At 46.2% G+C, this 17,755-nt stretch overlaps 1 protein-coding gene across 1 annotated transcript in view; it reads right to left on the minus strand.

Moving 5' to 3' along the window:
- Nucleotides 1-17,755, minus strand: part of LOC143962680 (dynein axonemal heavy chain 3-like) — a 2,426,925-nt gene that overhangs the window by 1,691,685 nt on the left and 717,485 nt on the right. The window contains exon 25 of the mRNA XM_077472045.1: nucleotides 8,738-8,890. Coding sequence (XP_077328171.1) covers nucleotides 8,738-8,890 — 153 coding nt within the window. The remainder of the gene's footprint in view (nucleotides 1-8,737; nucleotides 8,891-17,755) is intronic.

Consider the following 17,755-nt stretch of genomic DNA (forward strand, 5'->3'; position numbering starts at 1 on the left):
CCCCAAAGCAAGAAAGGGAGGGTACAGGTAAGTAAAACGGGGGCTTGGGAAGGCTGCATCATTACAAGAGGTTTTTTACCTCAATGCATAGAATGCATTGAGGTGAAAAATCTTGATGGTTTACAACCACTTTAAAGGATATTGTAAAATCAGTTTGTATAGTGTATGATCATCTTTAGACATGTCACAAACAACAACACATTTTTTTTGTTGGCTGGTGGCAATTGACCAAATTTGAATTTCTCCTCACTTTATTTTCCTTTTTTGGTAACAATAGTCATAGGAAATAGAGAGGGGAGACCTCCCCAGCAAAGACACAGACAACAAAAAAGTTGACAAGGGTTCCAATCCTTCCCTACTTCCCCACTATCCAAAACAAACAAAAAAATATTTACAGATACTAATTTGGGTATCAGGCAAATACATCTTTAATTATGATTTACAAAAAGGGTAGATCAGAAATTATTAAATGAATTATTTTAAGAGATGCAAAGAGGGGGGATAGGTTGGTTGCTTTGGTATCTTGGGAGACCTTGATGTTTAACTATCTGTCTCTTTACTGGTTTTTTTTTCTACTAAAGCCTGTTGTCTATACGTTACTCAAGAAAGCATTCCCAGCTATATGATCTTTCTTTACTTTGTCTTTTTTTGAGTATATATTCTTGCTGGTTATGGGTAGTGATGATGCAACATATGTTTTACCTAATTTGTAACCTTTGCTATGTACTTGGAATCTTTCCATTATTGCTTCTTGTTTACGCAATAAAACGTTTATACAAAAAAAATAAATTCTATGAGAAACTGATCGTTTTTGGTGAATGTTATTTCATTTTTTATGTTTATGACTGTTGTATGTGTTTTTGAATATTGATATGAAATCTTTATTTACAAACAAATATTAAACAAACATTCTAAAGAGAGTCCAAAACTAGTTGTTTATTTTTTTTGACTGTCTCCATCTAATTTTAAATCTTTTTTGCAGAGCAAAGAGAGTGTTCCCCCTGATTCATCTGTGTGTATAATTTGAGCTCCAGCTTTTAATGGTCTGTTCACAACACAGAATGCAGCACAGCAGCAGTACGAAGGGAAAAAGAAGACTTGTGCTACATCTTCTAGCTGCAAGTGGTAATCACATATATCATTTTTGTATTTACTTAACTACCTGATGAAAATATTTATAAGAAGTTTTTTTATGTGTTTCCTAAATTAAAACATTTGGTTTCTTAAAATTGCAAGTCATTTTTGAGGATTTCTTTTATGTTTAGTGAGATAAACAAGAGGTCACCTATATGCAATTAGTTAATGCAACAGTCAATTGTTAGGACTTTTTAGAATAATTGTATCAGAGCTGGAAACCTATGGGGCAATAGCAAATATTACTGAAAATGTTTTGATTTCCCACATCATCGTATGAAACAATGCATTACTTTTGGTAGGAGAACATCCATTTAAGGTTATTTAGCTTTTGGATGTTTTATTGCTTTTCTGATCCTTTCCATCAAATCATAGATGAATGTTAACTAGTTCTAATCTCTAAACGCAATCTGATAAAAAATATCCTACTATTGCAGTCTCTTGTTTAAACATTACTTTATTGTTGTATATTTTTAAATAACAAGAAGCAACATAAAAAAGAAATATAAAGTAAATAAATTAATCAACACTGGCAAAGCTATATAACCTACTGTGTGCCCTGGGCAAGGATTTAAAACCCTTTATATTTGCAGTTTCTTGATCTTGACACTCTGTAACAGTTCAGTTACTCCCGGGGAAAAACCTGTTGAATAACCTTTCAAGAGGTTAATAGCTATACGTTTTTGATGTGCCTAGGTTATGAGAAATCTTTTTAACAGAATGTTGAGTTGCAAATTAATTGACAACCAATGCTTTGAATGTTCATGGCTCAGTGCACATACACAGAATAATACAATGTTAAGACAGTCTGATTAGGTCAAAGTAAAACTAGTTGCTACTACTGAGATTCCAAAAGGTTATTTTACAGTTTAGTATGATTTACACTGTTAGAAAGGCTATTTTCAACATTTTCATGATTTTCCAATAAAATATAAGATGAAACAGTAAGTTGTGGAATTGTACAGAGGCTGTAGCTGTGGTCAGAAACATACCTCTCAATTCCTGGGTCTAAGCAGTAACATTATTATGTAATTAGAGTGATTATGCACTTGAGTCATTGGAATTCTCCACAAGTGCAGAGTAGAGTTTGGAAAACTCATATTTATTGGTAGTAGCAACTTCTGCCCTATTCACATTGTATCGATCTAAGTGGCTTGAACTGGTGTAGTTAAATTACTGATTGTGAGTATACAGTAGTTGACTTTAACGTAATAGCTTATGTGATCACAAACAGATGCAGGATGGGGGAGGGGGGTTGAGGGATAATAAACCAGAAAACATATTCTTCTGCCCACTTTATCAGTAACCCACTATTTCTGTTGTTTCTACCATCAGTGTTCAAAGCAACAGCATCAGTGTAGCCTGATTAACTCTTGCAGCCTCACTTACACGCTCAAGGTAACATAGCAATGTCACCATATTACAGACATGCCTGAGCAAGCTTCAACAAGTTGAACAACATTCATGGCAGATATACCAAGAATTATTTATTGTAATGAAAGCTTCAGTTTAAAAATGATTGAAAATGACTTTTGAAAGTATATAAGCATGTCCGTGTTTTTATAAGATCTTAATGATTTAATTTACAAATTATATATAGAAATATGAAACAATCTCCCAACTAGAGATGGCCGAACGGTTCGCCCGGTGGTCGTTTCGCAGCGAATTTCGGCTGTTCGCGGTCCGCCCGATCGGCGGACTATTGCCGCCGTTCGCCCGGCGGACTTCCGTGTTTACTGTGTAAAAGAACTTTGACCTATGATGACACATCCATCATAGGGTACAGGACAGCCAATTGAGACATTACAGCACATGGACACTTGGACATTCCCCCTAACTTATAAATAGACCTGATCCGGCTGCCATTTTACATTCTTTCTTCTGTCACTATAGGGAGAGGTTGCTGTGTGGAGCAGGGAGAGACTTCAGTGACCCAAATCACTATTTATTAGGTCCACAAAAGTTATTTTAAGGACTGGTATCATGGTATAGGTGTTGGGTGTAGTTCAGGATATAGGTTTGAGGCAATGCTGTGCTAGTGATTGTTGCAGCAGCCTGAGTGTCTTGTCAGTGTAGAGAAAGGGACAGGACGCTGTGTACTGCAGGGACAGTCAGTTTAATCATTAGCTGTTACTATTAGGTCCACAAAAGTGCTATTCAAGTTATAGTTCCAGCAGCCTCTGTTTTGTCAGTTTATATAGGGACAGGCAGGAAGCTGGGTGTGAGGCAGTGAGGGACAGTCAATTTAATCAGTAGCTGTTACTATTAGGTCTACAAAGGTTCTTTTCAGGACTGGTATGGTAATAGGCTTGTTCACGTATAATATTCTTTCTTCCAAATATAGAAAGAATATTATACTTGACTGCTGCCCTTCTGCTGCAGTCTGCTAATCATTCACAACCTACTTGTTCCACAAAGGTCCTTATAAGGACTGGTAAGGTCTAGGGTGCTACAGTACATAGGGTTGAGTGAGGTACAGTCTGCTATTCCTTAAGGACTGGTATAGGTCCACAATACATAGGGTTGAGGTGTAGTACTGCTGACTGCTGCCCTATACTGCAGCAGTCCTTCATCAGTATAGGGACTGACGTACAGTCTGCTAATCAGTCACAACCTACTTGTTCCACAAAGGTCCTTATAAGGACTGGTAAGGTCTAGGGTGCTACAGTACATAGGGTTGAGTGAGGTACAGTCTGCTATTCCATAAGGACTGGTATAAGTCCACAATACATAGGGTTGAGGTGCACTACTGCTGACCGCTGCCCTATACTGCAGCAGTCCTTTATCAGTATAGGGACTGAGAGTTTTGTCACAGGGTCATTTAAAAAATGACAGGCAGAGGAAGAGGCAGGCCCTTCCGCAGGGGTGGTAGGGGTAGGGCAGGAGCAACAGGCTTGAGCCAAAGTGGGAAATTGCAGAAGGTGCGTCCAATTACTTTAAAGGATGCACCAGACTTGGTTGAGTGGCTCACTCAGCCTTACTCTTCTGCACCCTCCTCATCCTCTCGATCTGCACCATCTTCTTCCCTCTCTGCTATGTGTACCCCCAAAGACACTACCACCAACAACACCACCACCACATACCTTCCACTTGAGTCACAGGAATTATTTTCTGATCCATTTCAAGACATTTCTGATGCGCAGCCACTCTTGGTATTGGATCAGGAAGAGGAGGTAGCAACAACCGCTACTCAGCAGTCTGACGGCAGTACCCAGATCAGCCCAAGGAGGAGGTTGGTCCCCGGTGTTGCTGCCTACTCCGAGATCTCTACTTATAGCGGTGGGGAAGGTGACGTCGATGATGACGTGTCTAGTGATGTCACGTGGGTGCCCACAAGAGAGGAAGAGGAGGGGAGTTCAGAGGGAGATATGGACCAGCAGATAGGGAGGAGAAGCAGGAATAACTTACATTGCACAGGAGGGACAAAGCAGACTGCAAATGTATCAGGAACGAGTCATCGACCATGTACGGTCACATCTGATGCTCCCAGGACACTGGCACATGGCTCCGCAGTGTGGGCTTTTTTTAACATGTCCGCTGCTGACAATAGCGTTGCCATCTGCAATCTTTGCAGTCAACGCATTAGTCGCGGTAAGCCCAACACTCACCTAATGATGACTGCCTTAAGAAGGCACATGAGCAGCCATCACCGAGCCCAGTGGGAGCAACGGAACACACAAAGCCACACTCCAGGCTCTCACCATCCAGCCTCGTCTTCTACTTCTCCTTCTCCTCTCTCCTCACAATTTTCCTCCACTCCACCTTCCATCACGCCAAGCTCAGGTTTTTCTGCAAAAAGGCAGGCTTCCGTGGGCCTAATGTTTGAGCGTAAAAAAATGATGATGCCGGACAACCCTCTTGCCCAACGGTTGACGGCTGGCTTGTCAGAACTCATAGCCCGCCAACTACTGCCATATAAACTGGTGGATTCGGAGGCCTTTCACAAATTTGTGGCCATTGGAACACCACAATGGAAGGTCCCAGGAAGGAAGCATTTCTCAGAGAAGGGCATCCCAGAGCTATATGGCCATGTTCAGCAGCAAGTGAATGTATCTCTGGCACACAGTGTCGGTGCCAAGATACATCTGACCACAGACACGTGGTCTAGCAAACACGGGCAGGGAAGGTATATCACTTTTACTGCCCACTGGGTGAACCTTCTGACGGCCGTCAAGCATGTAACCCGTGGCACCCGTGTAGATTTGGTTTTACCGCCACGGATTGCATGCAGGCCTGGCCCTTCTCCTCCTCCTCCTACTCCATCCTCCTCCCTCTCCTCCTCGGCTGACTCCTCCTTTTCCGCTGCTAGCGTCTCTTCCGCTGCGCCGCCCAAGCTCCCCAGAACCTATTCGACATGCCAGGTGAGACGTTGCCATGCCGTGCTGCGTCTGTTGTGCCTGGAAGCCAAGAGCCACACTGGCCCGGCACTCCTTTCAGCTTTGCGTTCACAGGCAGATCAGTGGCTAACACCGCTCAATTTGACAGTTGGTAAAGTGGTGTGTAACAACGGTGCCAATCTGCTTAGGGCATTGAAACAGGGCAAAATCACGCATGTGCCATGCATGGCACACGTCTTAAACTTGGTCGTGCAGCGATTCGTTGTCAAATACCCTGGGGTCCAGGACATCTTGTGGCAGGCAAGGAAAATCTCGGCCCATTTCAGAAGATCTTACACGGCCATGGCTCGCCTTGCTGACATTCAGCGGCGACACAATCTGCCGGTCAGACGTCTTATTTGCGATTGCCCGCCGCGATGGAACTCAACCTTCTATATGCTTGATAGGCTGCTCCAGCAGAAATGTGCAGTTGACGTCTACCTGTATGAACTCTGCGGCAGAACAGGTTCCGGGGAGCTGTTTTTTTTTTCACCGCGCCAGTGGCTGCTCATGCGCGACGCATGCAGACTTCTGCAGCCATTTGAGGAGATCACCAAACTGGTCAGTCGCAGCCATGGCGCCATCAGTGACATGGTACCTTATGCCTTCTTTATGGAGCGTGCATTGCGTCGTGTCATTGATCAAGCTGTGGAGGAGCAGGAAGATGAGGAGCAGGAAAATGAGGAAGTCGCAATGCTGGATGAATTCCCAGGGGGGCTACTCTGAGACAAGTCAACAACAGGAGTCTGAAGAGGAGTCAGAGGAGGATGGTGCTGGGGCGGATGAGGAGGAGCAAAAAGAGCATGCTTTAAACCTTTCTGGGATCCCTGTTGTTGTGCGTGGATGGGGAGAGGAGAATGAAGAGGACGACATTATCCTGGATGATGAGCAGGAGCCAGGCCACCACACCGCTTACAGTTTAGTGCAAATGGGGGCCTTCATGCTCCTGTGTTTTAATATGGACCCGTATAAAAAGCATAAGGGTCAAGGACCAGTACTGGGTGGCAACGTACTTAGACCCCGGTACAAACACAAAATGGTGGAAATGTTACCGCCGTCACAGAGGGCTGTCAGAATGCAGCACTTCCAGGCCTTGCTTCGAGAAATGCTGCATTCTGCTTTTGCGTGCGCTGGCAGAGGAGCAATTCCCACTCCCAGAGAAGGAGTTGCGGGTACCAATCCAACAGCGCCTGCAAGAAGAGGCCGGTTTGAAGATGTGTTGGTGACTTCGGATATGAGGTCATTATTTCAGCCGACCCATCGACAGGTGTCATCCGGATCCAGCATCAGGGAACGCCTAGACCATCAGGTGTCTGACTACATTGTGTTAACGGCCGATGTGGACGCTCTGAGGAGTGATGAACCCCTGGACTACTGGGTGGGCAGGCTTGACCTCTGGCCAGAGCTTGCCCAATTTGCAATCGAACTGTTGGCTTGCCCCTCATCCAGTGTCCTGTCCGAAAGGACGTTCAGCACAGCAGGGGGGATCGTGACCGATAAGCATACTCGCCTAGCTCACGACAGTGTTAACTACCTCACATTTCTAAAAATGAATGAGGCATGGATCTCGGAGGAATTCAACACATGTGACCAGTAAACCATGTATATGTCTATAAACAATTTTTTTAATCAAACACACAGACCTTCTTTCTTCATTTGGCTCACTTCCTTGTCCAAAAAAAGCACACCATACTACATGCCCGTACCCTCCTCTTTGAAGAGGTTGAGCGGTGTCATATTTCTACTGGGGCTGCTTATTATGAGGGGCTCCCACCATCCCTGTGCTTTGCTGACTTCCTCCTGGGGCTGTACCTCTGCTGTGCATATTATGAGGGGCTCCCACCATCCCTGTGCTATGCTCATTATGAGGGGCTCCCACCATCCTTGTGCTGTGCTGACTTCCTCCTGGGGCTGCTTATTATGAGGGGCTCCCACCATCCCTGTGCTATGCTGACATCCTCCTGGGGCTGCTTATTATGAGGGGCTCCCACCATCCCTGTGCTGTGCTGACTTCCTCCTGGGGCTGTACCTCTGCTGTGCATATTATGAGGGGCTCCCACCATCCCTGTGCTGTGCTGACTTCCTCCTGGGGCTGCTTATTATGAGGGGCTCCCACCATCCCTGTGCTGTGCTGACTTTCTCCTGGGGCTGTACCTCTGCTGTGCATATTATGAGGGGCTCCCACCATCCCTGTGCTATGCTCATTATGAGGGGCTCCCACCATCCCTGTGCTATGCTCATTATGAGGGACTCCCACCATCCCTGTGCTATGCTGACTTCCTCCTGGGGCTGTTTACAGTGCAGGTGTCAGTGCTGTATATCACGGTGCTGGTGTCAGTGCTGTATATCACGGTGCTGCTGTGAGTGCTTTATGTCACGCTGCTGATATCAGTGCTCTGTATCATGGTGCTGCTGTCAGTGCTGTATGTCACGGTGCTGGTGTTAGTGCTTTATGTCATGCTGCTGATGTCAGTGCTCTCTATCACGGTGCTGGTGTCAGATCACTCTATCAAGGTGCAGGTGTCATTGCTGTATGTCACGCTGCTGATGTCAGTGCTCTCTATCACGGTGCTGGTGTCAGGTGACTCTATCACGGTGCAGGTGTCATTGCTGTATGTCCCAGATTCACCTCATACATGTGTTATGTCATTGGCCATGTGGTGGGACTATGTTTGCACAGCTATTAATTATTTTGTGGCTGCAAATTTGACCTGTAGGTTTGCAAAGTTCGCCTCCCATTGAAGTCAATGGGGCCCGCCGCGAACGTTACGGTTCGCAAACTATCGGCCACATTCGCGGTCCGCGTTCGCGAAACGTCCCGTCGGTTTTGTATATGGGTTTAACGTTTTGATAACTAGCAGTGTCTAAAAATGGCCTACCAACTTATAATAACTAACATAAGTAATTCTCTTTTGAACATGTAAATTACCATCACATTTACTCTAATTAGAATCTGCAAAAAACTGTGACCAGATTTGAAAGACATTAAACACCCAACCCATACTATCAAAACATTTCTGTTGACAGAAATAGTGACTGCATACATTTGTATGGTAACTGTCAAATTCAGTGTTTGCAGCTCTAGCTCTTACCTTGTTTTTTAAATTATTGCCATAATTGAGTATTTAGGCCTGTTTACTATTTAGCTTAATAAATAAGGGCTTGTGTAAAAAAAATTCAAAAAAAGGAAGAAAATGATGTAGGTATACTTTTAAAAACAAGCTAACCTTCAAGACCCCTGTTGTCCAATGGACCATGCTTGATGCTAAAACAACTTGTCCAGGCCACTGAAGAACCCATTCTTTTCTTGGAGATTCTGCATATGCTTTAATAGACTGGTTCATAACTTCATGCAGGGATAGTTTCATAATCTTTTCCACCTGGAAAAGCAAATATGTATAATACAAAAATCAGTTTGAAATGTAAAAACTGAATTGTTTGGTTAGTTGTGTGAGTGAAATACAGTTACAGGCAGAGTGACATAAATCAAATCATACTAAGCTTCTCAGTTTGATATATATTTTAAATACTGCAATTCTACCACACACACCAGAATGGGTGAATGTAGTGCAATATTCAATTTGTTTACACCAATGTACACATAACCTGGAAGATATTTTGAAATTGATTGCTCCATTTTTATGTATTTTTATGATATTCTTACACGTTAGAATTTAAAATGTGCATATATATGTATATATACACATAGGTACATCTAAAAAATATGAATATCATCAAAAAGTTAATTTATTTTAGTAATTCAATTCAAAAAGTGTAACTCCTATATTATATACATTCACTACTCACAGATTGATATATTTCAAGCATTTCTTTCTTTTCATTTTCACGATTAAGGCTTACAGCTAGTGAAAACCCATATTTCAGAATCTCAAAAAATTTGATTATTGTGAAATAGTTTAATATTGTAAACTTGTGGTGTCACACTCTAATCAGTTAATACGCAAAACACCTGTAAAGGTTTCCTGAACCTTTAAATCAGGGATCCTCAAACTATGGCCCTCCAGCTGTTGCAGAACTACGCATCCCACGAGGCATTGTAAAACTGACATTCACAGACATGACTAGGCATGATGGGAATTGTAGTTTCTGAACAACTGGAAGGCCATAGTTTGAAGACTCCTGCTTTAAATGGTCTCTCAGTCTGTTTCAGTAGGTTACATAATTATGGGTAAGACTGCTGCCTTGACAGTTGTCCACAAGACAGTCATTGACACCATCTACAAGGAGGGTAAGTCATAAAAGGGCATTGCTAAAGAAGCTGGTTGTTAACAGAGTGCTGTATCCAAGCATATTAATGGAGAGTTGAGTGGAAGGGAAAAGTGTGGTACAAAGAGGTGTACAAGCAACAGGGATAACCACAGCCTTAAAAGGAAGTAAAAGCCAATCAATTGGGGGAGATTTTCGAGGTGTCAGTTCTTCAAGAGCCACCACACAGAGACATATCCAGGACATGGGCTACAACTGTCACATTTCTTGTGTCAAGCCACTCCTGAACCAGAGACAATGTCAGAAGCTAAGGAGAATATGAACTGTTGCTCACTGGTCAAAAGTCCTCTTTTTGAATGAAAGTAGATTTTGCCTTTCATGTGGTTATTAAGATCCCAGAGTCTGGAGGAAGAGTGGAGAGGCACAGAATCCAAGTTTCATGAGGTTGAGTTAGAAGTTTCCACAGTCAGTGATGATTTAGGGAGCCATGTCAACTGCTGGTGTTGGTCCACTGTGTTTTATCAAGTCAGCGCAGCTCTCTACCAGGAAATTCCTAGAGCACTTTATGCTTCCCTTCGCTGATCAGCTTTATATAGATACTGATTTCAATTTCCAGCAGGACTTGGAACCTGCACACACTGCCAAAACTAACAATAGCTGGTTTAATGATCATGGTATCACTGTGCTTGATTGGCCAGCAAACTTGCCTGACCTAAACCCCATAGAGAATCTGTGGGGTATTGTCAAGAGGAAGATGAGTCACCAGACCCAACAATGCAGATAAGCTGAAGGTCACTAACAAAGCAACTTGGGCTTCTATAACACCTCAGCAGTGTCACAAGCTGATCTCCTGATGCCATGCCGCATTGATGCAGTAACTCGTGCAAAAGGACCAAGTATTGAGCGCATACTATACTGCACATGGACATACTTTTCAGCAAGCCAACATTTCTGTATTAAAAATCCTTTTTTTTATTAGTCTTATGTAATATTATAATTTTCTAAGATACTGAAGTTTTGGTTTTCACTATCTGTAAGCCATAAATCATCAAAATTAAAAGAAAAATGCTTGAAATATATCACTCTGCATGTAATGAATCTATATAACATATGAGTTTCACTTTTTCAACTAAATTACTGCTGATATGCAAATTTTTTGAGATGCATCTGTATTTATAGATATATATCTATATCTATAGATATATATCTATATATACACATTTCTTTAAACCTCCAAAAAAAATTATTTTCTAAAAAGGAGAAGCCATGTAAAATAAAATAGTGACAGTTTAAATTTTTTTCCTGATTTTTTATTTATATAAGGGAATAAAGCATCCATCAGAGCAAATATCTTTCTCTTCTATTTTGGGGGGACCAGGTCTTCCAGGGTGTTGATATTCCTGACCTTATTAATCCACATTGCAATGGAAGGAAGATTGGGGTCTTTCCAAACACAAGGTAACACAAGCTTTGGCCGCATTAATCAAGTGATGGAGAAAATATTTCTTGTATGTCTGAAGCAGAATTTTTGAGTAGTGGAGCAGGAAGAAGGCAGGATCCTCTGGAATTGGAAAGTCTGAATTGTTGGGAGATCATCTGCACCTCTGACCAATACTGTTGAAGTTTTGGACAAGATCAGAAGATGTGAAGGAAAGTTCCCTTTTCCTCTCCACATCTCCAGCAATGATCCAAGGCCTCTGGAAAGTATTTACATAGAGCCAAAGGGGTACAGTACCAGTGCGTCTGTCACGATCGTCCTGGCGTCTCGTTTGCGCACGAGAGACTTACCCACAGAAGCTTGTTGTCAAAGACCCGTCGTGCTCCGTTAACGCGCGCTAGAGCGATCGGACGCACTCGCGTCGGCTTGAACGAACGCACGCGTGCACGTGGGGGCACGAACGGGCGCACGTCCACTCGCGCACGCTGACTCGTCGTGCGACAGTTTGGCGCCCTACAGTCTTCTTAAGGCACTTGCTCCCTTCCACCCGTGCTGACCAGTCTACAGCATGCTCGGAGATCCTGCTATCCTATACCCGTATCTGTTACCTTGGTTCCTGTTACCCGGCTTTGATCTTGACCCTGATCCGTTGCTGCCTGCCTACGACCTCCTGCTTGTCTGACTACGCCTCTGCCTCATCCCTCTTGTACCACGTTGACCGCTACCTGCTGACCCGGCCTGTACCCGACTCTGCTGTTCCTACCTACCTGTTGGATATCCTGTGACTGCTGCACCCGCTGACGTCCGTCTGCCAGCCAGTCTACCACTTGTGCCTGCCTACACCAGTCTCTTGTCTTCAGCTCCATCTACTCGCTGTTGGTGTCCTGCTGCCCATCCGGACCAGCATCTACCTGCCAGGCACTTGTGCCCCCTGAACTTTTGAGCTTCTGTTACCACCTCTAGGGGTTCTTTAGCCAGGGGCTACGAGGGGCCGCTTCCTGCATTCCGGGCTCGCCTACTAGGTACGTGACAGTACTGGTCAGCCATGTCCGAGCCTGCGCAGGGAGCCTCCCCCATGGACGAGCTTTGCCGCCATTTGGCCGGTCTTACCCAGGCAGTAAAGAGCCTACAGGAAGGCTACGGCAGACTGGAAGAGCAAGTCCAAGCACTATCTGCTTCTCCGCCCGTTGTTCCAGGGGGCCACGCCCCACCTTCAGTGGTGATGATGCCACCTGAGCCCAGAGTACCAACCCCGGAGCGGTTCACGGGTGACCGGAACAAGTTTAGAGCCTTCCGTAACTCTTGTGAGCTCTACTTCGCCCTGCAACCGAGGACCTTCTCCCTCGAGGCGACCAAGGTGGGGTTCGTTATCTCCCTCCTAACGAACGAACCTCAAGCCTGGGCACATCGCCTACTGGAACGCAAGGACCCATCCTTAGACACCTTAGACACCTTTTTTATGGCAATGTCTAGACTCTATGAGGACCCCCAACTCGCTGCAACTGCAGAAGCAGCCCTACACGTTCTGCAGCAAGGTCGCAGGCCTGTGGAGGACTACGTGTAGGAGTTCCGTCGTTGGAGCGCTGACACGGACTGGAATAACGCAGCCCTGCGATATCAGTTCCGCATGGGCCTGTCCGAGCCTTTGAAGGATGAGTTGGCACGTGTTGGCATTCCCGAAACCCTGGAGGCCCTGATAGACATTTCCGTTCAAATTGATAGGCGCTTGAGGGAACGCCGCCAAGAACGTTCCTCTACAGTCGCCCGCCCTGTCTGGATGTTGCCACGGGTGCCTAGCTCCGCCCACCCAGCTCCTTCAGTTCCTGCCACAGCCACGCTGGATCCCCCGGAACCGATGCAGTTAGGGCTACTCCGTCCATCACTGACCCCAGAGGAACGCCAACGACGCCGGGTCAACAACCTCTGTATGTACTGTGGAGAATCAGGACACTTTGTTCGCTCCTGCCCAGCCAAGATACGTAAGTGCCTTCTTGTTCCACCTGTTCCTTCGTCAGTGCTGTCTGAAAACTCCTCTCACCTGGCTGTTCCTGTTCTTTTGCAGCTCCCAGGAAGGACTATTTCAACCCACGCAGTTATTGATTCGGGGGCATGCAGTGGTTTTATGGACGTATCCTTTGCCCTGAAGAACAAGATTCCCCTTAGACCGAGAGAGAAGGGACTCTCGGTATACCTGGCCGATGGGTCCGCTCTAGAATCAGGACCGGTGACTCAGGAGACTAGTCCCCTCTCTGCTGTCATCACCGGGACTCACCAAGAATTCCTATGCCTAGACGTCATCAAATCTCCTCTGTTCCCCATCATTCTAGGCATGCCTTGGTTGAAGGCACATAATCCACGTATCAACTGGGCCACCGGAAAAATTGAATTCCCTTCGGACTACTGCCTCCAGCATTGTTATCCAGCAATTAACGGGGACTCTCCGGCCCTCCTCTGTTTGGAAGCAGATGATGACACCCGGCAAGCTGTGCCTAGAGAATACCACGACTTCCTAGACGTGTTCAGTAAAAAAGGGGCTGAAACCCTACCACCTCATAGGCCCTACGACTGCCCTATCGAACTACTCCCGGGGGCCGAGATTCCCTTTGGAAGAATTTTTCCTCTGTCCGAATCTGAACTCAGTACTCTGAAAACCTACTTGGATGAAAATCTTGAAAAGGGATTTATCCGACCCTCTACTTCCCCAGCTGGTGCGGGGATTTTCTTTGTGGAAAAAAAAGACCACTCTCTACGCCCATGCGTGGACTATCGGGCGTTGAACAAAATCACCATCAAGAACCGTTACCCTCTGCCATTGGTTCCCGAACTTTTTCAGAGACTAGGTTCCGCTAAAATATTCTCTAAGTTGGATCTTCGGGGGGCTTACAACCTCGTCCGTATTAGGAAAGGTGACGAGTGGAAGACTGCCTTTCGTACCCGCTTCGGGCACTTTGAATACCGGGTGATGCCGTTCGGGCTGTGTAACGCTCCTGCCACGTTCCAGCATTTTGTCAATGACATTTTTAGAGATTACCTTGACCTGTTTGTAATTGTCTACCTTGATGACATTTTGATTTTCTCCCCCTCTCTAGCAGATCACCGGGTACACGTTAAGAAGGTCCTGACCCGTCTCCGTCTTCACGGTCTATACGCTAAGCCCGAGAAATGTGTTTTTGAACAATCGAGCATCCAGTTCCTCGGCCTGATTATCTCGGTAAGGGGAATTGAGATGGATCCCCAGAAGATCTCCGCAATTCAGGACTGGCCTGCCCCTTCCGATAAAAAAGGAGTTCAGCGATTTGTGGGGTTTGCGAACTTCTACCGCAAGTTCATTAAGGGTTTCTCTGCAATTATCGCTCCCATCACCGGACTAACGAAGCAGTCTTGGATGTTTCATTGGACCCCCGAAGCACAAGAGGCCTTCAAAACCTTAAAAGATTTGTTTATATCCGCTTCTGTCCTGAAACATCCCAATCCCGCTCTACCATACATCCTCGAGGTCGACGCTTCGGAGATTGCAGTAGGAGCGATACTCTCCCAGAGGCAGGGGGCCAAGTCCTTACTCCACCCAGTTGCTTTTTTTTCCCGTAAGTTGTCGGAGGCGGAGAGAAACTACGACGTCGGGGATCGTGAGTTACTGGCAATAAAATCCGCACTCGAAGAGTGGCGCTATCTGCTGGAGGGAGCCACCCACCCGATCCTGGTCTATACGGACCACAAAAATTTGGAGTACCTTAAAACCGCAAAGAGATTGAGGCCCCGTCAAGCCAGGTGGGCACTCTTCTTCTCCAGATTTTCATTTCACATTACCTACCGTCCCGGATCCAAGAATACCAAACCAGATGCTCTCTCCCGCATGTACAACCAATCGGAGAGCTCGCCATCCACAGATACGATCCTCTCTACGGGGAACTTCCTTCTGCTCCAGGGGGGATGTGGTATCCCAAATTAAGCAGGCTTCCATAGGCCTAACGCCTCCACCCGGTATCCCGTTGTCCTCCAGCAATGACCTTTTGTGGCATGGGAACCAGATCTTTGTTCCCCAAGAAGTTCGGACCCCAGTTCTGGCCGCCTGTCATGATCACCCACTGGCCGGCCACTTTGGGGTATTCAAGACTCTGGAACTACTCCAACGCACATTCTGGTGGCCTCGCATGAAGGACGACTGCAAGAGGTACGTGGAAACCTGTGTCATCTGCACCCGAAGCAAAGGCAGCAAGTCAAGAGCCTGGGGTCTGCTAAAACCGCTGCCTGTTCCTGATAGACCATGGAGGATGATCTCCATGGATTTCATCGTTGAACTTCCCCCTTCAGAGAACTATTCTACGATTTTCGTTATAGTCGATAGACTTACCAAAATGGCTCACTTCCTGCCCATGAAGGGCACTCCCTCAGCTACAGAGACAGCCAACACCTTTATCAAAGAAATCGTAAGACTCCACGGCATTCCCGTTAACATCACATCCGATAGGGGGGTGCAGTTCACCTCGAGATTTTGGAGAGCGCTCTGCGGAGCCTTAAAGATCGATCTTTGTCTGTCCTCAGCCTACCATCCACAGACCAACGGCCAGACTGAGAGGACGAACCAGACTCTGGAGCAGTACCTCCGTTGTTTCTCCTCCTTCTCCCAGGATGACTGGGTCTCTCTCCTGCCTATGGCCGAATTCGCCTACAACAACACGGTCCACTCTGCCACCAAACAGTCCCCCTTCTACGCGAACTTCGGCTTCCACCCAGTATTCTTGCCTGGCACCTTCCCTGAATGTTCGGTACCAGCAGTACAGGACCGTCTTAACTTCCTTGAATCAAACAACAAACTTCTACAAGAGACCCTGACCAAGTCCCAAGAGCACAATAAAGAAGTTTTTGACAGGAAAAGGAGGGGGGAGCTGGATCTCAAGATTGGGGATCAGGTCTGGTTGTCTACCTTGAATCTTAGACTGTCCTGCCCCTCTAAGAAGTTGGGTCCGAAATTTGTGGGCCCCTTTCCGATCAAAAGGAAACTGAATAACGTGGCTTTCGAACTTAAGCTTCCCGAGTCCTTCCGGATCCATCCAGTCTTTCACGTGTCACTACTCAAACCCGCAGTCCCGGACCCCTTCGTTGACAGGACGACCGGCCCTCCAGAACCCGTGATGGTCAATGGAGAGATTGAATTTGAGATTGAATCCATACTGGATTGCAGGAGAAGGCGAAACCAGACTAAATTTTTGGTCAAGTGGAAGGGGTACGGCCCGGAGGAGAATTCTTGGGAGCCAGAATCTAATATTCACGCTAAAAGACTCATCCGTGCTTTTAAGAACTCCCATCCGAGTAAGATGGCTCGGTTGGGCATCCGGAGGCTGCCCTTTGGGGGGGGGCAGTGTCACGATCGTCCTGGCGTCTCGTTTGCGCACGAGAGACTTACCCACAGAAGCTTGTTGTCAAAGACCCGTCGTGCTCCGTTAACGCGCGCTAGAGCGATCGGACGCACTCGCGTCGGCTTGAACGAACGCACGCGTGCACGTGGGGGCACGAACGGGCGCACGTCCACTCGCGCACGCTGACTCGTCGTGCGACCGTTTGGCGCCCTACAGTCTTCTTAAGGCACTTGCTCCCTTCCACCCGTGCTGACCAGTCTACAGCGTGCTCGGAGATCCTGCTATCCTATACCCGTATCTGTTACCTTGGTTCCTGTTACCCGGCTTTGACCTTGACCCTGATCCGTTGCTGCCTGCCTACGACCTCCTGCTTGTCTGACTACGCCTCTGCCTCATCCCTCTTGTACCACGTTGACCGCTACCTGCTGACCCGGCCTGTACCCGACTCTGCTGTTCCTACCTACCTGTTGGATATCCTGTGACTGCTGCACCCGCTGACGTCCGTCTGCCAGCCAGTCTACCACTTGTGCCTGCCTACACCAGTCGCTTGTCTTCAGCTCCATCTACTCGCTGTTGGTGTCCTGCTGCCCATCCGGACCAGTATCTACCTGCCAGGCACTTGTGCCCCCTGAACTTTTGAGCTTCTGTTACCACCTCCAGGGGTTCTTTAGCCAGGGGCTACGAGGGGCCGCTTCCTGCATTCCGGGCTCGCCTACTAGGTACGTGACAGCGTCAATAATTTTTAATTGTATTCCTGCGCACGCATACATACAGATGATTTCAGGGAATGGTGGATAATTTTATGACGCTGGACAGCTGTGAAAGTTCTATTGAAATACGTTTCTCAGCATGATAAAATCTACCAGAGGGAGAGGGTGACTGCGAAAATGTGTTGGGGGACCTAGGGTTCAAAATTTGTTATGAAGCTAAAGGGCAAGCCAGAAGGTTAACCTGTACCGGCCATCCAGCTGCATCAATGTGGAAAGTGTTAATATCTCTGGTCTCCTATCAGAGGCATCAACAAAGAGGGGTGAGCATGGGGACTATCACGGGGCACCTATCAATTTATTCACAATAAATTAATATCAAAACATTGGATCATATTAAAAACAATTTATTCAGAAAAAGAACCATATACAGAAATATACAGATAAAATATCTCATAGTACAATTGGTAGAGATGCGTAAGGTAATTGCTCAACTAGTTTCGCTTTGCAGCTTCA

The sequence above is a fragment of the Lithobates pipiens genome, unplaced genomic scaffold, assembly GCF_037356315.1.
Source record: "Lithobates pipiens isolate NorthernLeopardFrog02 unplaced genomic scaffold, aLitPip1_a1.2 Scaffold_8, whole genome shotgun sequence".
NCBI lineage: Eukaryota > Metazoa > Chordata > Amphibia > Anura > Ranidae > Lithobates > Lithobates pipiens.